This window comes from Formica exsecta, unplaced genomic scaffold (assembly GCF_003651465.1).
Source record: "Formica exsecta isolate Colony F162 unplaced genomic scaffold, ASM365146v1 scaffold608, whole genome shotgun sequence".
Classification (NCBI taxonomy): Eukaryota; Metazoa; Arthropoda; class Insecta; order Hymenoptera; family Formicidae; genus Formica; species Formica exsecta.
Window position 1 is genome coordinate 13440 of NW_021853366.1, and position 22885 is coordinate 36324.

Genomic DNA, 22885 nt, shown 5'->3' on the forward strand with positions numbered 1-22885 from the left:
TGAACCCATTTTTCGTCCCCAGTCACAATGCGATGCAGAAATCCCTTCCGTCTTTGCCTTTCAAGCAACTGTTCACAAGCGAACAAACGCCGTTCAACATCTCTCGGTTTCAACTCGTACGGCACCCAATTTCCTTGCTTCTGAATCATTCCCATGTCTTTGAGGCGTTTTGAAATTACTTGTTGAGTCACTCCCATCTATATATACATAATATATAGATGGTATTATAAAAAAATTTATTAAATTCAAATTTTATTTTTTGATGGTATTATAAAAAAATTTATTAAATTCAAATTTTATTTTTTTTTGTTCTTCTTATTCTTTTTATTATCTTCATTGTCATCCTAACGTTTTTTAATTTCTTTATTGTTTTCATCCTGCAATTTTTCCTTAATATATTCCTCCTTCTTGTTCTTCTTTTGACTTTTATATTCAATTACTGCAGATAATAATAATTGATCGAGCCCATTATCCAACACTGAAATTTTTTAATTATAAATTAGATTAGGTTAAATGATGATATTAAGAATAATAAAATAAGAAAAATAAAATGTAAAATAAAATAATTAAAATAAAATAAAATAGCTAGATTAGTAAATCTTAAAATAATCATTAAAAGTTTAGTAAAATTTAAATGAATAGTCTTTTTTTCAAAAATTAACTAATTAATTATTTTTTAGTATTTACTATTTTTAAATTTTTCGATTTCTCTATCTATTTCACTCTGTCCAGTTATTTCATTAAGAGTAACACTTTTAATCTTATGTCCATTATTTTCATTCATTATTACATTTCCAATTTCATTCGATTTATTTATTTTTTCATCCATGATAATATTTTTTGTTTTAATAAGTCTATTCATTTAATCAATGACATTTAACATGTGAAACCAGCAACTTATTTATATAATCATTTATGAAATGACTCACGTCAAGAAATATAAACTCTTATTACCCATAAAGGGTGATTTTTTAAATTCAACAACAATTTTTAATAGATAGCGAAATAGAAATTAATAGACAGACAGACATACAGACGATATTTACATATATAAATTTCTCGAAATTACTACCAAAATTTTGCTATTTTTTCGGAGATGACTACTATGTGGTTTTTTTAATTTTTTAGTTTTTTAATTTTTTTTTAAAATCACACATAGTGTGTGAGTGCGTAGGTGGATGGATTAATTTATATATATAAATTTCTTTTAATTTTTCGGGGATAACTACTATCTGTTTTTTTTTTCGTTTTTTTTCGTTTTTTAATTTAGTTTTAATGTAGTTTTTTAAAACTAAGAAAACCACATAGTAGCCATCCCCGAAAAATAAGCAAAATTTTTGTACTTTTTAGTTCTTTTAATTTTTTAGTTTTTTTTAGACTACACATAGTGTGTGGGTGCGTGAGTGGGGGTGTAAAACTAAAAAAAAACACATAGTATGAACCACATGAATCACTAATTTAAATTTTGCAAATGTTATAAATATTTTACTTGGCATATAATAATTATTAATATATAGCGATTATTAATATATAGCGGAATAGAAATTAATAATGTGTGGGTACGTGGTTGGGTGGACGTGTAAAACTAAAAAAAAACCACATAGTAGCCATCCCCGAAAAATTAGCAAAATTTTGATACTATTTTTTAGACCACACATAGTAGCGTAAATTTTTCTAATTTTTCGGGGATGGCTACTATGTAATTTTTTTATAGTTTTTCACCCCCACCCACCCACTCACGCACCCACACACTATGTTCCACATTTATGGACCGATTTTCTCGGCGCCATCCTGCGTGTAAAGCTAGAAAAGTACATTTTCATGTGGTCGACTACGTCGTCGACGTTGACGTTTCTTAAGTGAAAATTTCCACATTGTGACTTTGCGTCATAATATGGCCGTTCACGACACATGTAGAGTGAAAATAAAGATATTTGTTATATAATTAATACACCCAAGCTATCAATTAAGCCTAGTAAGATCTCAATCAGTCCAGCCGTTATTGAAATCTGATAATTTCAGTTACTCTCAACTGACCGGCTCGCGTGAAGATACACGGTACGCCTTGCTGTTGTTGCGCATCACTTGGCGCGAGACACTGCCGTGTCTCTTGATCTGCTTCGATAAATAGCAATCGCATATGAATTGTTAATTATTAGTTATCATAGAGATCGAGTTTCAGATATCTTTTAATAATTTTCGCGATCACGTATAACGAGATATAAAGATATTTTCGTTATATAATTAATACCCAAGCTATCAATTAAGCCTAGTAAGATCTCAATCAGTCCAGCCGTTATTGAAATCTGATAATTTCAGTTATTCTCAACTGACTGGCTCGCGTGAAGATACACGGTACGCCTTGCTGTTGCTGCGCATGACTTGGCGCGAGACACTACCGTGTCTCTTGATGCACTTGGCGAATAAAAATGAAGTGTCAAAGCAAAGTTTCTTAATTCAGATGGAAAATTTTTACTTCTCTTTTTTTTAGCAATTCTTCCAACCATTGATTTATATTAGGTGAAAAGTTACTCTAAATGAAAAAAAGTTACAAAAAAATGAAATTACATAAAAAATAAACATATATAATAGTTTTGAGAATAGGTATTATGCATTTTCAAAATATAAAAAATGTGATATCTATATATATAAGTAGTTGGTGTCTATCTGTCTGTCTGTCTGACCGCAAACTACTTCTACATTTATGGACCGTTTTTTTCGAAATTGGTACCAAAATTTTGCTAATTTTTCAGGGATGGCTACTATGTGGTTTTTTTAGTTTTAAACCCCCACCCACTTTGTGTAATTCAAATATATTACAACTTTTGCTCTTATAATTGCCTGTCATATTATTTTTTATTTTAATTTCGTAATAAAAATTGACCAAACATTTCTATTTTATATCATATTGAAATTAATCGAGATTATTTCATCTGTTTAATTTTTTAAACTGACATGAGATAATAGTCTCGGTCCCGAGGGAGCCGTATCTACGTATACGGTATTTAATATCTCGCCATGTTCTCCCCACTTTGCCAGCATGCGCGAAACGAGGTCATTATCTTTTTGGATAGAGTATACATATATGGTATATGTATATACAGGGTGTATCCTAAAAAGTGGGAAGTATTGCAATGGGGGATTCAGGACACAAAAATAAAAGAAAAAGTTCATATAAACATATGTCCGATATGACCTTGTTTTCAAATTATAGCTTGTTTTATTTTCCAATAGAGTTCAGATAGCATACTTGGATATCGGTTTGCTGTTTATGTACAAGATTTAACTTGAAATATTGAAATATCTTAAAATCTATAAGTTTAAGACAAAAATGTTTTAGACAAAAGTTGTATGATTCACAGGGGGACATATGATGAAAATATGGACTTGACCTTGAATGATCTTTTCAAAGCCAAATTAATGTGATCGATGTTTTCTTAAATGGAACCCCCCATTTTTTATATCAAAGTATCAAAATATGTCAGATTAAGATATAAAATTACTCAAAAAGTACTTAATGAAAAAAATACTTTTTTATAGTGTTTTGCAAAACTCTCGAAATAAGCTACAAGAATATGTAATAAAAAAAGGGGGGTTCCATTATTCTGTTCCATTATTCCATTTAAAAAATTAAAGGTGTCCTTGACTTGATTTTAACGATGCCATCCAAGGTCAAACCAATGACACCATCTTATGTTCCCCTCAAAACCATACAATTTTTGGAATAAAAAAAATAGGGGATTCCATTTAAGAAATTAAAATTGAATATATGCTAATCTAATTAACGTATTATTTATATTTTGAATTTAACAGCGCCAAGTTTTCCTCTAATTGAAAAGTTATTTTGTACTTAAATTTGTCTTTTGAATTAAAAATTTTTTTCACTTAAATATATTCCACTATTTTGATCACATTGCAATTTTTAATATTAGAAATACTATACGCTTGTGCTATACTATAGATTACCTAACTAATCTGTCTCGTAAGTATATAGAATAAACACATCATAACTTATATAATTTATATTATATTATAACTTATATTGTAATTTAAATAAAAGTATTCTTGATGTCTATATCTATATTAACTGATATGACTGTCTATATCGATAACTGCTCGCAGTTATCCATAGTGGCTTTTGACTTAGTAAAAATTATATACATTTCGACTTTGGATTATAATATCTGCATTTATAGGATACGTAGAAGAAAAGTAAAAATATTTTCATAATATAAAACAAACTCAAGCTTTCGATTAAGATTATTAAAACATCAATCGGTTCAGCCGTTATTGAGGTTCGATGATCTAAGAACTCTTCAACTAGCCGACTCGCGTAAAGATACACGGGGTGCCTCACTGTTGCTGCGCATGACTTGGCGCGAGACACTATCGTGTCTCTTGATAAAAACCGTCGGCAGAAACACGTCGATTTCGAGTGGATTCGGGATCCTTCCAGAAGGACAAGAGTCAATAAAAACACCGCGCGCAAAGAGCGAGTCGCAGTCCGTTAAAAGTCTCGCTCGCAATAACGTATCGCTCTGGATAGAAAATCGCTAAAAAATTCGAGTATCTCCGTTGCTCGCGGAAAGACACTCCGCGAAACCTTGTAACGCGGTCACCTCGCTCGACGCTCGGATCGGCTCGTCGGTGTCCGGGTTCGAGAGGAGGGGAGACTCAAGCTTACGAGGCACAGTATAGGTAGAAACGATGCTTTATTTAGTAAGAGAAAGATAGATACAGCGTGCAGGGCCTGGCGAAGTCGTGCGTGGAGCGATGTCGCTGGTAGCAGGATGCGGGGCACAAAGCGGAGACGCAAAGCGAGGGTTGCAAAGCGACGAGAAGCGCAAGACAGGCTCGGCGTGCAATCGTTCCCGGTTATATTTACATGCGCTGACGGCGCGATTAGAACTAGAGGACTTATTACGAACAGGCCTTATAACTAGCGGACTTAGTACTATACAGGTCTTATTACTAGCAGGTCTTTTAACTAGCGGACTTAGGACTAGACAGGTCTTATTACTAGCATGCGGTTACAACTAGCGGACTTAGTATGAACAGGCCTTAAAACTAGGATTCGGTTACAACTAGCGGACTTAGCACTAACAGGCCTTAAGACTAGCAGGTCTAGGACTACGAGACTTAGAACTAGCGGACTTATCTCTATCATGCGATTATATTTACAGCGCGGTCTGTACATGCACTTATAAAGCTACTGTCGGGTGAGGTGGCTAGGTATTGCCGGCAGGCTCGAGTGTCACGTCGAGCACTGCCTGAGCAACGGAAGTCGGTTCAGCCCGACAGAGCCAAATACAGCCTTGACCCCAGGTAGAGGCGGGAGCCGGTGCAACTCGGCGGGGTCGAGGGCAACCTCGATTCCAGGAGTGGTGTAGGCAGGAGCCGGTCCAACCCGGCGGGGTCGAGGGCAACCTCGACTCTAGGAGTGGTGTAGGCAGGAGCCGATCCAACCCGGCGGGGTCGAGGGCAACCTCGACTCCAGGAGCGGTGTAGGCAGGAGCCGGTTCAACCCGGCGGGGTCGAGGGCAACCTCGACTCCAGGAGTAGAGTGTCGGTGCAACCCGACAGAGCTGAGTTCAGCCTCAGCCCCAAGAGGCAGTAGGTAGTGGTGAGATCGGTATCAGGAGCTGGTCGGGATAGGATCTGGTCCCGATGTCTCGGCCGGCCGGGCTTATATACCCGGCCGGCGTTCCTCACTGTGCGCCGTCGGTGGGAGTCGGTACCGCGTGGGGACCCCGCGAGAGAGATAGAGCGTGCCGGTAAGCGAGAGCGCATGCGGCTAGCAAGATGGCGGTAGCAGGACAGGTAGAGCTAGGTGAAATAAGCAAGCCGTGCGGGTGTGTATATATATATATTTACAGGCCGGTAGTAACGGCCCTGCCGTTACATTACCCCCTCCCCTTTTTAGATGGTGGCGGCGCCGGCCCCGGCGGCGGTTCGCCGTAGGCGGCTACTTCGGAGGGTCACGTCGGCGTTGAACCGCAAGATCCATAGGCCCTACGGAGTCCACTGGCGATGGCGACGGACTTGGGGGGCCGCGTGGTGTGGCACCTTTATCACCGTCCCGGTGGCGACTCGAATTGCCACCGGGTTCGGTGGTTGTGGTCCCAGGGCTGGGGTCGGCCGGGCAGTCCTTGGTGCCATTGATGGCTCCGGCTTCGGTGGTCGGGGGACGGCGGAGCCGGCTCGGTGTGGCAGGTGGTGGTGCCGCGGCGGCGCACGAGGCGATGTTTGGCCGGGTTGCTCGGGGCCGGGATGCCGGCCTTGGCGCCCGACGTCGGTCCGGTGGTGGTGGTGGCGGCGTGGACAGGAGGAGGATCTTCCTCCTGTTGTCTGCGTCGCCCCGCTGGATTGCGGTGCCGACGCGGGGTGCCGGTCGTCGGTGGCGGTCCGGTGGTTCTCCTCTCGGCGGTGTAACGGGTGTTGGCCCGGGACCGTTGGGGAACTCGCCCTCCTCGTCCTCGGACCATCGTCCGAATAACTCGACGAGTTGCCGGCGTTCGTCTTCCGTCGGCATGGTTCTGGTCGACTGATTTCTCGCGGTTCGGGGCTCGGTCTTTTATACGCGCTTTTGGAATGCCCAGTATGCGGTATGCGAGGTTTTTGCGATTTTCCGCGGCGCGTCATCGGATCGGTTACGCCATCGGTTGCGTATCGCGGGTTTTGGGCCGCTCCGGATCGCACGTTATCCTTGTATCGGTGTCCGGGGTCGGTAAGGCGCTCGTTTCCGCTTGTACCGACTTTCGCAATCGGTAAGCTTGACCTCCGGGGTCGGTACGCTGGATATCGAGGATCGTGGTCGATAACCGCGATGTTATCGCGCGCTATCAGTGTTCGTGATTGGTAATCGCCGGGTGCTGGTGGTTTTCCCGCGGTGGTGACTGTAGGGCGGGTTCCGGCTGTCAGGCGTTAGTCCGTTCGGTTGTCCGCGGCTTCGGGTTGATCCGGGTGTGCCTTGAGATCCTGTATATGCACGTGCCGGTGCCAGCGCCCGCGTTGCTCCCGGAGGTCGACGATGACCGGGGAGATAATTTTCCGTACTTCCAAGGGCTCTATGAATTTTGGGGCCAGTTTGGCGTTAAATGCCTTCGCTTTGTCGGAGAGTGTATGGTTCTTCTTCCATACGAGCTCCTCTATTTTGGGCCTCCAATCCCGCCGCCGCAGATTATGTCGTTCTTGGCGTTGGAATGCCTGCGCTAAGCATATTCGTACGAGCTCATATGCCTCTTGTAGCCGCCGGTGGGTCGTGTCTGGTGGTGCTCCGTTTTCCGATTGGCGCCGGTCTTCCGGGTGCGGCCTGGCGAGTTCTCTCCCGTGATTGAGGTAGGCAGGGGTGTGCCCCGTGGCCTCGCTCCATGCGGTGTTGAATGCGTATTGGAGAGCGGTGATGTGCTCGTCCCAAGTTTTCTGGTTCCGCCCCACGTATTGTGCTACCATCGTTTTGATGGTCCGGTTGGCCCGCTCCACAGGGTTGCACTGCGGCGTGTAGGGCGGCGAGGTGCGATGTCGGATCCCGAACGTGTTCAGTAGCCTCTCCAGCTGCTTGGACTTTAGTTGGGTCCCGTTGTCTGAGATGACCCACTGTGGGCACCCGTGTCGGTACACGACCTGGTCAACGAAGGCTCTGGTGACGTTAGCGGCGGTTGCTTTCCGCAGAGGCGTGACCTCTAGCCACTTTGTGAACCGGTCTTGCATCGTGAAAAGCCATGTATGCTGTTGGTTGGAGCGGGACAGTGGTCCCACTAGGTCTATCGAGACCTGTTGCCATGGTACGTCGACCGGAGCGGTGTGCAGCGTGCCGGCGGGTCGCTGTTGCGACACCTTATGAGCCAAGCAGGTCGTACAGGAGCGTACGTATCGGGCGATTTCTCGTAGCATCCCCAGCCAGTAATACTGCTGGGCGATGCGAGCCATGGTTTTGGCGGTTCCTAAGTGTCCGGCGGCTAGGTCGTCGTGCCAGCGTTGGAGTAGAGCGGCGCGTTCGGGTGTCGGGACGCATTGTTTCCACTGTGCGTCGGCAGGTACTTCCCGGAAGTCTAAGGGCCAATTTCACCAAGCTCGGTTAGATTAACCGACGGTTAAAATTAGCAGGGTGGCCAACAGAAAATAGAGGTGAAGGAAAACCAAGCATTCTTATCAATTCAGTTGGAACCCTGCTAATTTTAACCGTCGGTTAATCTAACCGAGCTTGGTGAAATTGGCCCTAAGTCGTGGAGTATATGTCGATACAGGAGCCCGTCGCGTATTTGGTAATCCGGTCGGTCGGCTGGTTGGGTCTGGACGTCCTGTTTGATCCGGCGATACCAGGCTCATGGCTGGGTTTGTCGTGTTGCGGCTATCTCGGGCTGGCGGGAGAGCGCATCGGCCACCTGGTTCTGGGTGCCGCGTCGGTATTTGATCTCGAAGTCGTATTGTTGAAGTTCGATCATCCAGCGTGCCAGTCGTCCTGACGGGGCCTCCAAGCGTTGGAGTCATCGTAGGGACTGGTGGTCAGTGAGTACGGTAAATCGGTATCCCTCCAGATAGTTCCGCATCCGGCGGATCCTCCAGACGACGGCGAGGCACTCTAGTTCGGTCGCGCTGTAATTTCGCTCGGCCTGATTTAACGTCCGGCTAGCGTATGCGATGACCCGCTCTCCTTCGGCTAGCTGTTGAATTAGGACGGCGCCCAGCCCGTGCACGCTAGCGTCGGTCTGCAGGGTGAACGGCACTCCGAAATCTGGACACGCGAGCACCGGGGCGGAAGTCAGGGCCCCTTTGAGGCGTTGGAAGGCCTCGTTTTCGGTGGCGGTCCAAGTCCAGCAGGCGTTCTTGCGCGTTAGACGTGTCAACGGTGCGGCCAGTGCGGAGAAATCCGCGATGAAGCGCCGGTACCATGATGCTAAGCCCAGAAATTGTCGGACCTGCCGAAGACTGGTTGGCACGGGCCAGTCGGCGATGGCGCTCACCTTGGCGGGGTCGGTGCGGATGCCGTGTCGATCGATGACGTGGCCTAAGTATCGGAGGCTGTCCCGGCAAAAGTGGCATTTGTCCACATTAAGTTGGAGTTTTGCGGTGCGTAGGCGTCGGAAGACCTCGGCTAGGTGCGTCAGGTGTTTCTCGAACGTCGGGCTGGCTATGACGATGTCGTCTAGGTATACTAGAACGTTGGGATCCAGCTCTGGCCCCAGGATGGAGTCTAGGAGGCGCTGGAACGTGGCGGGGGCCGAATGCAGCCCGAACGGCATGGTTCGGAACTGCATGAGTTCCTTCCCTGGCACGGTGAACGCGGTGACCGGACGGCTCTCGGGTGCCAGCGGGACTTGCCAGTACCCGTTCTTTAGATCCAGGGTGCTAAGGTACTGGGCGCCCCGTAGCTTATCGAGGGTGGCCGTGATGTGCGGCAGTGGATAGGCGTCCTTCTGTGTCACGTAGTTGACTTTGCGAAAGTCGATGCAGAACCGATGGGTGCCGTCTTTCTTTTGTTCCAGCACCACTGGGGAGCTCCAGGCGCTTTGTGATGGTTCAATCACGCCTGCGTCCTTCATCTTGCGTACCTCGCGGTCGATCACGGCCTGCATGGCTGGGTTACGCGGCCGATATCTCTGTTTGATCGGCTGGTCGGTTGTCAGGTGTATCCGGTGCATAATACGGTCGGTCGGTCCTCGTACGGTGGCGAAAGCGGCCAGTTTCTGGCTCAGGAACTCCCTTAGGCGTCGGTCATCGTCGGCGGTTCGTGGTGTTAGCCCGGCCGAGACTTCCCCTACGGCGGGCACCGCGGGGATGGTGGCGCCCGGGGGTGCCGGTAGTGCCACCCCTAGCTTGGCCCATAGGTCAATGCCGATCAGGATTGATCCGCTGAGGTTCGGCATGACCTGAAATTGATGCATTACGGTGCGGTCAATCGTGGCGACCGGCAGGTCTACGATTTGCGTAATAAGTATGGTGGTGCCGTCGGCCAAGTTGATCTGCTGGGTTACCCCCCGAGGGGGATGGCCGCAGTATTTGGCGCGTTTGGCCGTGGCCGGGCTCACAAATGAGACTTTGGAGCCGGAATCTAGCAGTGCCCATATATGTCGGTCGAGCACTCGTATCTTTAGATGCGGCCTGGGTGTGAACCTCATTGGGTTTGCGCGGGTCGGGCGGTGGCCGCTGGTTCCCCGGCCCGAAAGGCGTTTCCCGACGGCGGATGACAGTCGCGGGTGAGCACTCCATCTCGGCCGCATCGAGAGCAGAACTTGCGCGGCGGTCTCCTGCAGTCGAGCCGCGTGTGGCCTCGCTGCTTGCAGCGCCAGCAACACTCTTCCCGTCTGTATGTGGCTGCGGTGACCGGTGAGCTTGGCATACTGCGGGCCGGTGGTTGTTCCTCCTTCTGCCGGCGCAGGACCTTCTCGTGCTCGGCTGCTTAGCTCGGCGACGCTGGTGGCTTCTGCCACCCGAATGTACAGCTGGTAGCTGCAGTGTAGGTTGTTATATAGTAGGCGGGCCTTCTCCCGTGGTGTGTAGCCCCCGGCGCGCCTCATCATCGTTAGCAGGTCCGTGGCGTATTGGTCGAAAGACTCCCCAGGTCTTTGGCTCCGGGCTTGGGCATCTTGCCGCATTTGGTCCTGATAGTCGGGTGGGAGGTACTTTAGTCGGAAGGCGTCGCAGAAGGCAGCCCAGGTGGTCCAATCTTCGTGGTTGTTGCGGTACCACAACAAGGGGTTCCCGCGTAGCATCTCGGGTAACCCGAGGAGGAGGAACTCGTCGGCGTAGCGGTAAGATCGCTTTAATTCTTCGATTCGTTCGATAACCGCGAATGGGTCTTTGCCTTCAAAGCATAGGCCCCACTTTCGGATTCGATCTAGCATTGCGGTCGGATCGGGTATAGTCGTTTTGGTACGGTCGGGGATCGGCTCGGTATGGTCTGGGTTTGGCTTGGCCTGGTCTGGGGTCGGTTCGGGTCGTACCGGCGTTGTTTCTCCTTTGTTCGGCATGTCGGCGGCGTCATGTTCGGGGAATAGCGCGGGGTTCTGGGTTACGAAATTTCGCAGTCGATGTCGCAACGCGTCGATATTTCGGCGACGCTGGTGGCTTCTGCCGCCCGAATGTACAGCTGGTAGCTGGAGTGTAGGTTGTCATATAGTAGGCGAGCCTTCTCCCGTGGTGTGTAGCCCCCGGCGCGCTTCATCATCGTTAGCAGGTCCGTGGCGTATTGGTCGAAAGACTCCCCAGGTCTTTGGCTCCGGGCTTGGGCATCTTGCCGCATTTGGTCCTGATAGTCGGGTGGGAGGTACTTTAGTCGGAAGGCGTCGCAGAAGGCAGCCCAGGTGGTCCAATCTTCGTGGTTGTTGCGGTACCACAACAAGGGGTTCCCGCGTAGCATCTCGGGTAACCCGAGGAGGAGGAACTCGTCGGCGTAGCGGTAAGATCGCTTTAATTCTTCGATTCGTTCGATAAACGCGAATGGGTCCTTGCCTTCAAAGCATAGGCCCCATTTTCGGATTCGATCTAGCATTGCGGTCGGATCGGTTATAGTCGTTGCGGTACGGTCGGGGATCGGCTCGGTATGGTCTGGGGTCGGTTCGGGTCGTACCGGCGTTGTTTCTCCTTTGTTCGGCATGTCGGCGGCGTCATGTTCGGGGAATAGCGCGGGGTTCTGGGTTACGAAATTTCGCAGTCGATGTCGCAACGCGTCGATATTTCCGGTACTGTCGAGACCGTGGTTGGCTAGAAGAGTCACGAGCTGGACTTTCGTAAGTGAATATATCCAGGAGGTTTTCATCGGGCTGCGCACGCAAGCTGGAGTCTCTACTGGGCAGGTCCCTGTTCAGGCGCCATGTAACGCGGTCACCTCGCTCGACGTTTGGATCGGCTCGTCGGTGTCCGGGTTCGAGAGGAGGGGAGACTCAAGCTTACGAGACACAGTATAGGTAGAAACGAATCCCTTTAACCAAAGGGACTCGCAACAAAAATCAGGAAATGCTGCGTAGACTTCTGAGCTCGACACGAAGAATTGTGCCGCCTCCGGCCATCGCCCCTTCTTTTAATAGTACGTCGACTGGCATCGCTCCCGCGACGACACAGAGCGATTCCCACGATGCCGTGCGATATGCCGGTGATCGAAATAAGGACCCGGCGCTGCAAGGCTTTTAAGATCCTAGCATCACTCTCCGTACACAGGTCGGCCCACCCCGCAGCAGCATAAGCCACTGTTGGTGCGAACACTCCCCGGCAAATTGCGGATAGTGCCCTAAATCTTAGGCCCCAATTGGCCCTCGCCAACGCGCCTAGTTTTTGGAAGAGCATCCCGACTTTGCTCTTTAGGTATTCGCAATGCGTTCGAACTTTTAAGAATTTATCTATATAAACGCCAAGATATTTGACGGTCTGTTTGTACCCTATCTTCGTGCCTCTAATCTTTATTATAGGCGGCCTACTTTCGAGAGTCACGATCTTTTTATTGTTTTTACGCTTCCTATCCGGTCGTGCTCCTCTCCGTCTACCTATATGGTTCCTATTTATCGCGGCGTTTTGCAATATGATAGCTTCAGTCTTACGTTCGGAGATCTGAAGCTTCGCGGACTCGCACCAATTTACGATCGCGTTGACCACCCGTTGGTCTTCTAATTCAATTTCGTTTGGCGAATTACCGTTTACAACAACAACGAGATCATCCGCGTACGCAGCAAACCGATTTTCGACCAAGCCTTCTAGGAGCCGCAGAAGGCCGTCGAACATGAGGTTCCAACAAGCCGGACCGAGGATGGAGCCCTGTGGGCATCCCCTCGTGGCCCTTTTGGACACCTCCGTAGAGCCGAACGTGATTCTAACTTTACGTTTGTCAAAATAACTCCGGAGTACCTCGAAGACGTTTCGCGGACAATTACGTTCTTTCAGACTAGCTAGTACAAGGGGCCACCAGACATTATCAAAAGCCCCGGAGATGTCGAAGAGAAGCGCCACGGCATACCTCTTTTCAGAGGCAGAGACCATACGCCGCAACTCCACAACAGCATCCTCCGTCGACCTTCCGGGCATAAACCCGAACTGTCGATCGGAGACCCTACCCGGTGCCAATGAAGTGTCCATGAGGCGGGTTTTGAGAAGTTTCTCGAAGTGTTCCTACTACGGAGAGGAGACAGATGGGCCTATAGGATTTCGGATCCTTCTCGTCCTTGTCCTCACCCTTCAGAAGGACTCGAAGTGAGCCCTCCTTCCAGATAGAGGGAAAGACGCCCCACTGAAGGCATCCGTTGAATAACTTAATAAACTGACCGGGAATTATCCTACATGCGGCTTTCAATACCGCAACCTCAATAAGGTCCATTCCTGGCGCCTTATTATTTCTAAAGGTTTTCACCGCCACAGCCATTTCTGCCGCCGTGAAGAATAAGGCGTCGGTTGTGTCGGGGGAAACCCTCGAAGCGAGACGGATTTCACGTTGTTCGAACGTGTCCTCCTCTTCCCGGTCATCTGGAGTGTGCACGTCCAAGAGGTAGCTGGCGGTCTCCTCTAAGGTCTTTGTGGAATATTCGCCACACCGGAGTGTGCTGAGCACCCCTTCAACTTGGAGTTTTCTCGCCTGGAGTTTATAAACGAGTCCCCAGGGCTCCGAGTTACCGTGCGATGTGACAAACTTCCGCCAGCTCGCAAGCTTCGCCTTCCTCACTTTTTTGCTGTATTGCCGCAAAGAAGAGCGGTATTCCAGCTTTAGAGCAAAGTGAGTGGGCTCGTCCCGCCCTCTTTGGAGTGCACGTCTCTTCCTATATACTCCCTTTTTGAGTATTGTAAGTTCGACTGTCCACTACGGGTTGGACTTCCTAAAACGCCTTTTCCTTGGCATCGACGCGGAACAGGCTTCGGTTAGTACCGCTGCCAGCGTCTCCGCCATCTCCTCTACTCTGGTCGCAGAGCAGACATCGAGGACCTCCAGTCTTGATCTTGAAAGATCAGTCAGGCTCTCGGAGAACCGCTCCCAGTCAGCCCGACGAGTGTCAAACCTCATGTTCGCGGCACCCCGATCTCCACCTGACCCCTTTGGCACCCTCAATCTGATGTCGACTGCGTTGTGGTCGCTGGTCGTCCAGTCGGACCTCACTTTCCACTCACTGATAAACTTGTTCATGGAGGACGACACCAAGGTTACGTCGATGAAAGACGAACCTCTTGCCGTCCAAAAAGTGGGTCCCTGTCCAGCGTCATTAACCACATTCATTCCATATGCTCGGATGAGGTCTTCGAATTTCGCACCTCTTTCGTCTGTCTCTTGGGAACCCCAGAGTGACGACCGAGCATTGGCGTCTACCGCAACTAACAGTCTCTTCCCCCTCAGGGAATGAAACACCACTTCGAGGTGCCTGAGGTATTCCTCTATCTCGTCGCTGTACTGGAAGTAGCACGATACGACATAGAAAGAGAAATTGGGAGCCTGCACTTCCACACAGACACAGTGTGTCGTGCTAAGCTGCGAGACGAATACCATTTGAAATTGAGGGTTACAGACTGCCACTGCAGCCCACGGGCGTTGTGAGCGTACAGCGGCTACCCTCATATTCTTTCCTAAGCCTACGAAGGTGTGGCTCTTGCCATGCTTCTTGACGTGCAACTCCTGCAATAACAGGACGTCAAGTCGCTTCTCTGCAATGAGCTGACGCACCTCACCCGTTACTACAGCTGAACGCCTCATGTTCAGCTGCAGTATCCTCACTCCCGTGGACGCAAGTGAGGGAGGGGGGACGCAATTTGCCGGAATTTGTGGTAGCGGCTGCGAAGAGGAACACGGATCACATACGCTCTGGGGTTGAGATTGGGGGACATACGCGTATCTAATCTTATTTTCTATCGCGGGTTTATTTGCGGAGCTATTCGCGGAGCTAAACGCGGAACTAATCGCGGGCCTAATCGCGGAAACTAACACTGTATTGTGTATCCTATTTCTAATTTCTTCCCGGTCGATGACTGCCGGTGAAGACCTTATTAAACTACTACTACTACTACTACAATCAGTATCGCATCGCGTTAATACAATTCGGACGGCGCGAAGGCCGCAACCATGGGACTGTGCGCAAAGTCGTGTTACGCCGCGGACTCGCTCGGGCACAGCTTGGCGAGGCGCTCTTGAGGAAGCGGAGGCCGTCTCCAAGCGCGCGCACGAGCGTACTCGCGACTCGACGACAGGCACGTCCCTTGCCTCCCTAACGGCGGCCCCACCCGGCGGGAAGCGGTCAGCCAGGCGGGCACTCCTCCTCACCAAAAGTTTCGAAAAATTTAGCAACATTATTTTGTTCCCACGAGTAGGGTGGAAGAGAGGTCAAATGGCGCAGAGCCACCTTTACGCCACAAAGCCTAAATACAACGGGGGGACGGCAGGTACCCCGAGGTAGTGGACCGCTAGCGACCGCGATTTTTTCGTCGTCACGGCCATTCAAGCCATCGGCACGATCCGAACCTTAACTTTACGACGGGCGCCATTATTAGGAAACGCCTACCTATCTAACTATGACACATCGATTTCCTACCGAACCGGAGCGAATTGAAACTAACAACCGACCGGACGATGCGAGTGGAAAACGACGGCGAGAGATGGAACCTGAAAGTAAAGAAATATTAGTAACCCCCGGTTCCGTCGCCGCTGGGTCCAGGACCTCAGAAACGCAGGGCCCGGTGGGTGAGTACAGCAGCTCCTGTTCTTCTCCACTGTACCGAGGTACAATAGAGACAAACGGATGGGGATGAGCTGCCGGGAGATTGAATGTAGAAGGGATGGGAAAGCCGAGTACGGGGACATGACCTCAGCTACCGTAGGTTCCACAACTCTTAGAGGTGCGTCACCCACGCCGCCGCAGTCACGTCCCACCAACGCATCCATGTGCGCTTGCTACATATGAGCCATTTGGTCAATCTGACACCGACTCGTAGCTATGCTGTGTTCAAGGATGGGTGAAAGCGACAGAGTAGACAGATCATTGAAAATGTTAGTAGTGAAAGTGTTAGTGTTGTTAATTGAAATAAAGTATAGAGAGGGGAAAGAAGTGATAGAAAAGGGGGCGTGTGTATGTGTATATGTATATGTGTGTTGCTACATATGAGCCATTTGGTCAATCTGACACCGACTCGTAGCTATGCTGTGTTCAAAGATGGGTGAAAGCGACAGGGTAGACAGATAATTGAAAATGTTAGTAGTGAAAGTGTTAGTGTTGTTAATTGAAATAAAGTATAGAGAGGGGAAAGAAGTGATAGAAAAGGGGGCGTGTGTATGTGTATATGTATATGTGTGTTGCTACATATGAGCCATTTGGTCAATCTGACACCGACTCGTAGCTATGCTGTGTTCAAAGATGGGTGAAAGCGACAGGGTAGACAGATAATTGAAAATGTTAGTAGTGAAAGTGTTAGTGTTGTTAATTGAAATAAAGTATAGAGAGGGGAAAGAAGTGATAGAAAAGGGGGCGTGTGTATGTGTATATGTATATGTGTGTTGCTACATATGAGCCATTTGGTCAGCAGTGCTGACACCGACTCGTAGCGTTGCATGCTGTTTTAGGAAGAGAAGGAGATAAAACAAGGGAAGAAAGGGAGAAGGAGAGAGAGTAAAGAGGGAGAGAGATCCGTAGCCGCTCAGCGATGAGTCGTCCAGTCGGACCTCACTTTCCAATCACCGATGAACTGGTTCATGGAGGGCGACGCCAAGATTACGTCGATGAAAGACGAACCTCTTGCCGTCCAGAAAGTGGGCCCCTGTCCAGCATCGTTTACCACATTTACTCCATATGCTCGGATGAGGTCTTCAAATTTCGCACCTCTTTCGTCTGTCTCTTGGGGACCCCAGAGTGACGACCGAGCATTGGCATCTACCGCCACTATCAGTCTCTTCCCCCTCAGCGAATGGAGCACCACTTCGAGGTGCCTGAGGTGCTTCTCAATCTCGTTGCTGTGCTGGAAGTAGCACGATGCGACGTAGAAGGAGAAGCCGGGAGCTTGCACTTCCACACAGACGCAGTGTGTCGTACTAAGCTGCGAGACAAACACCATTTGGAATAGGGGGTTACAGACTGCCACTTCAGCCCACGGGCGTTGTGAGCGTACAGCAGCTACCCTCATATTCTTCCCTAAACCAACGAAGGTGTGGCTCTTGCCATGCTTCTTGACGTGCAACTACTGCAATAACAGGACATCAAGTCGCTTCTCGGCAACGAGCTGACGCACCTCACCCGTAACTACAGCTGAACGGGTGACACCCGTTTGGACACAAAACGATTGGACACCGCTCGATTGGACACGCAGTATTGGACACGGAACGATTGGACACAGAATCCAGTATGTTCCGCCCCCCCTACGGAGGGGCTACACTTCCGGAAGATATAACCTAACCCATACCTATTTCTGATTTAAAACTAAAATTTATGCTTCTGCTTGTGCCCTTTTTATGCATAATTACCGGTGTCCAATCGTGCAGTGTGCGTGTCCAATCGTGCGGTGTCCAATCGTACAGTGTCCAATCGTGCGGTGTCCAATCGTGCGGTGTCCAATCGTGCGGTGTCCAATCGTGCGCAGCTGAACGCCTCATGTTCAGCTGCAGTATTCTCACTCCCATGGACGTAAGTGAGAAGGAAGGAACGTTATTTGCCGGAGTTTGTTGCAGCGGCTGCGAAGAGGAACCCGGTTCACACACGCTCTGGGGTTGAGATTGGGTGACATTCGCGTATCTAATCTTATTTTCTATCGCGGATTTGTTCGCGGAGCTATACGCGGAACTAATCGCGGGCCTAATCGCGGAAACTGACGCTGTATTATATATCCTATTTCTAATTTCTTCCCGGTCGAGGACTGCCGGTGAAGACCATACGGAACTGCTATTTGACGACAGGCACGTCCCTTGCTTCCCTAACAGCAGTCCCACCCGGCGGGAAGCGATCAGCCAGGCGGGCACTCCTCCTCACCAAAAGTTTTGAAAAGTTAAATAACATGATTTTGTTCCTACGAGTAGGGTGGAAGGGAGGTCGAATAGCGCAGAGCCACCTTTACGCTACCAAGCCTAAATACAACGGGGGGACGGCAGGTACCCCGAGGTGGTGGACCGCTAGCGACCGCGATTTTTCCGTCGTCACGGCCATTCAAGTTCTCGGCACAATCCGAACCTTAACTTTGCGACGGGCGCCATTATAAGGAAACGCCTACCTATCTAGCTATCTAGCTATAACACGTCGATTTCCCTACCGAACCGGAGCGAATTGAAACAAACAAACGACCGGACGATGAAAGTGGAAAACGACGACGAGAGATGGAATCCTGAAATAAAGAAATATAACCCCCGGTTCCGTCGCCGCTGGGTCCAAGACCTCAGAAGCGCAGGGCCCGGTGGGTGAGTACAGCAGCTCCTGTTCCTCTCCACTGTACCGAGGTACAATAGAGACGGACGGATGGGGATGAGCTGCCGGGAAGTGCGGAAAGGTGGTGAGAGGAGAGGAAAGATAGGAAGGACGCCGTCACTTATGAGCCATTCGATCAGCATCAGTTTTCAACCACGACACTCCCGGACTCCGAGATCAACTCAGAACATCTCCCGCGCGGGCCGGGATCCGTGGATCAGGCGGATCACCAGCACCGGCGCAAGGGTCAGTAAAGAGCGTCACCCGGACGTCCATCAGAGAGTCACAGTATCACTAATGCCGGCTCATGACTATGCGGAAAAAAGGGGGGGGGAAACACTCGCTGTGACATCACTCAGCCGACAACTACCGAATCTTACTTTCCAAAGTAGGTGCGTTCTCAGGAGTACCACGAGAAGGTGGATGCACAACTTGAACGTGAGAGGCTAAAGGTCCTAACGAAAGGACTGGTATCGCGTAGCAATTCCGCATCGCATAGCGATTCGCATCACGTTCCAACCCTGACCCTCAGACCCCGAGGTCGACTCAGAACATCACCCGCGCGGGCCGGGATCCAACGGACCGAGGTGGATCCCCAGCGCCGGCGCAAGGATCAATAAAGAGCGTCACCCGGACGTCCTTCAGAGAGTCACGGTAACTCCCAGTAGATAGGGACAGTGGGAATCTCGTTAATCCATTCATGCGCGTCACTAATTAGATGACGAGGCATTTGGCTACCTTAAGAGAGTCATAGTTACTCCCGCCGTTTACCCGCGCTTGCTTGAATTTCTTCACGTTGACATTCAGAGCACTGGGCAGAAATCACATTGCGTCAACACCCGCGAGGGCCATCGCAATGCTTTGTTTTAATTAGACAGTCGGATTCCCCTAGTCCGTGCCAGTTCTGAGCTCGTCGCCGCTGGGTCCAAGACCTCAGAAGCGCAGGGCCCGGTGGGTGAGTACAGCAGCCCCTGTTTCTCTCCACTGTACCGAGGTACAACAGAGACAAACGGATGGGGGTGAACTGCCGGGAGATTGGATGTAGACGGGATGGGAAAGCCGAGTACGGGAACGTGACCTCAGCTACCGTAGATTCCACACCTCTTAGAAATCCGTCACCCACGCCGCCGCAGTCACGTCCCACCAACGCATCCATGTGCGCTTGCTACATATGAGCCATTTGGTCAATCTGACACCGACTCGTAGCTATGCAGTGTTAAAGGATGGGTGAAAGCGACAGAGTAGACAGATCATTGAAAATGTTAGTAGTGAAAATGTTAGTGTTGTTAATTGAAATAAAGGTACAGAGAGGGGGAAAGAAGAGATAGAAAGAGCGTATGTATGTGTATGTGTGTTGCTACATATGAGCCATTTGGTCAGCAGTGCTGACACCGACTCGTAGCGTTGCATGCTGTTTTGGGAGATAAAACAAGGGAAGGAAGGAAGAAGAAGAGAGAGAAAAGAGAGAGAGAGTGTTGCTACGTAAGAGCCATTTGGCCAACAATGCTGACACCGACTCGTAGCGTTACATGCTGTTTAGGGAGATAGAGCAAGCTAATAAAGAAGGAAGAAAAAGAGAAAGAAAGGAGATGGAGAGTGTGTGTATGTGTGTTGCTACGTAAGAGCCATTTGGCCAGCAATGCTGGCACCGACTCGTAGCGTTGTATGCTGTTTTAGGAAATAATGAAAGGAAATATAGGAGGATGAAGAAGAGAGAGTAAAGAGGGAGAGAGATTGTGTATGTGTGTGTTGCTACATAAGAGCCATTTGGCCAGCAATGCTGGCACCGACTCGTAGCGTTGCATGCTGTTTTGGTGAGGGTTGAGAAAGGACAAAAGAGAATAGAGGGAAAAAGGACAAGTGAACGTGAACGTGTTGTTAGTAAGTATATGTTGTGTAAGTATTTAATAGAAAGTAAAGAAGGAAGAACGAAAGAAAGAAAGATGGAAAGTATAGAGATAGAAAAGTAATAGTAATAGCGATAGTACGAAAAGGAGAGAAAGGGGGTTTGAGGGGGAGCTTTTAGCTCGGGAGGGAAAAAGAGTAGAGTGACGAAAGAAGAAGAGAAGAAGAGTGTTAGTAATGTTAGTAAGATATAGTTGAGAGGGGGGTGATAGAGAAAGAGAGAGAAGGGTGGCTTTCCAAAGGGTGAGGAAACCTGAAAAAGAAAATAAAAAAAAAATAAATAAATAAAGATTAGTGGCCACCGGTTCCGTCGCCGCTGGGACCAGGGTCTCAGAAGCGCAGGGCCCGGTGGGTGAATATCGACAGCCCCTGTTCCTCTCTACTGCACCGAGGTACAATAGAGACGAACGGATGGAGATGGGCTGCCGGGAAGTGCGGAAAGGTGATGAGAGGAAAGATAGGAAGGACGCCGTCACTTATGAGCCATTCGATCAGCATCACGTTCCAACCCTGACCCTCAGACCCCGAGGTCGACTCAGAACATCACCCGCGCGGACCGGGATCCAACGGACCGAGATGGATCCCCAGCACCGGCGCAAGGATCAATAAAGAGCGTCACCCGGACGTCCTTCAGAGAGTCACGGTAACTCCCAGCCCCAAGAGGCAGTAGTGGTGAGATCGGTATCAGGAGCAGGTCGGGATAGGATCTGGTCCCGATGTCTCGGCCGGCTCTGTAGCAGGACAGGTAAAGCTAGGTGAAATAAGCAAGCCGTGCGGGTGTGTGTATATATATATTTACAGGCCGGTAGTAACGGCCCTACCGTTACAACCTTCGCTCACGAACGGTCCTTAGCTGGCTTTAACGTTGAAGAGTCGATACCTTGTAAATTCTGTAAATATCGTGATTGTCGTAGAATTAAAATCTGTGAGAGAAAATCAGCCAACGCTTTCTCGACCCGCGATCCTTTCCGTCTCTCTTCCTCTTTCGCTGCCACCAAGCGCTCCTCGCTCACACGCCCGCTTTATTTCGCGCATTTGTTATACGCGGTGAGAAAGATGCACTGGTGACGTCGGTAATTAGCGAGATTTTGAAAATTGTAGGTGATTAGAAAGCGAAGTCAATAATCGTTTTTAAACTTGATTTATTCCGACTGTCTAAGATAGACTGACTGTTTACAGAGAGTTTTTGAAGAAAGATCGGTATCGAGTTGAGCGTGTATTTGTCCCCGAGTGTGTATATAGAGGGCCTTTTTGCGTGTGTATACATCCACTGTTTGGAAGTTAGGTGAGCGACCGAGGCGTCAAAACAACAACATAGCGCGAGCATATGTTCTGCTGACAGCGAGTTAAAGAGCGATCGGCTACACGGCTGATTAAAATTAAATGCTAACAGTTCGATGCTTTTAAGAGTCTACGGCCACTGAGAAGCGCAGTCTTTACATTACTTTCGGGGTTTGTCCGAACATGTACATAGTCCAGATTCCATTAATCCAGAGGATCGAATAGTGAGGAAGAAGGTATACTTATATATACCACACAATAAAAAGAAATAGACAAACATATCATACAAGAAGAAGCTGGAGAAGTTATTAGGAAAAATTCAAACATTCTTTTAATTAATAACTTTTCATAATTGTTTTTTTTTCATACAGATAGCATTCACAAATAATATTAGGCTGGATTTATAAAAGCGTTTCCCGCGCGTGCTGACTGAATTCTTTAGCTCAAAGCTTTAAGCTTGCTTAAAGTGTAAAGATTGCGACTTTAGACAGCGTAGAAAATGCTTATTGTCGGAAATAAAATAACATTTTATCCACTTTATCCTTATCCTTATTATTATCCTTATTATCCACCTTTCTAATGCTAAATTTAAGTAATTACGAGCCTGGTCCTAAAATGAAATTATTAGAAGATTTTGAGCGAGTCATTTCACAAGAAATATCTAAAAAAAAATGCACTTTTATACATAACCGGATATGTAGCCCACAGATATCGTTATACTGATTTGGGAGTTCCTACTAAATCTTTGCCTAATTTATCTGATGATTGGATTTGCACGGTATCTAAAAAAAACTGGATGTATTCGTCCGAAAATTTGCAACGAACAGCAGAAATCATGAATGAAGAATTTGTCAAATTTCATGGTAATTTTTTCAATAAACAAGAACAAATTTTTGATAAATTAACAAATATTGTATGTGCAAAAATTAATAATTGTTTTCCCAAAGAAGTCATTGCGTGTTTGGTTCGTACTAGAACATATATAAGATTAAGAAAAATAAATAAGGAAATTGCAGAAAATAATATACTCAAGAAAAAAGCAAAAAAAATATTTCGATTGTATAATAAAGAAAATGTACATAAAAATAAAATAATGTTATAATAAATATAATATAATGTTATAATGTGTTCAAGATTGAAACGTTGAATTTAATCGATAAATTTAAACTGTAAATTCAATCGACAAATCTGAACGGTAAGAGCCGCAATCAAAACACGAGCGAGAATAAACATCGTCGCGATCAGCCGATCGGCGCGTAATCGCGTGATCATAACAAAGAAAAAGATGCGTGATCGCATTCTTCTTAGAGTGAAAAACTGTGACAAACAGCAAGTTTTTGAAGATTCGAAATCGG

The 22885-nt window shown here is 48.1% G+C and overlaps 1 protein-coding gene across 1 annotated transcript; it reads right to left on the minus strand.

Moving 5' to 3' along the window:
- Nucleotides 1-5965: 5965 nt before the first annotated feature.
- On the minus strand, nucleotides 5966-6532 carry LOC115242552 (basic proline-rich protein-like). The gene has a single exon (XM_029818938.1). The coding sequence runs from the start codon at nucleotides 6530-6532 to the stop codon at nucleotides 5966-5968; it is 567 nt and encodes a 188-aa protein (XP_029674798.1).
- Between the last annotated feature and the right edge of the window lie 16353 nt (nucleotides 6533-22885).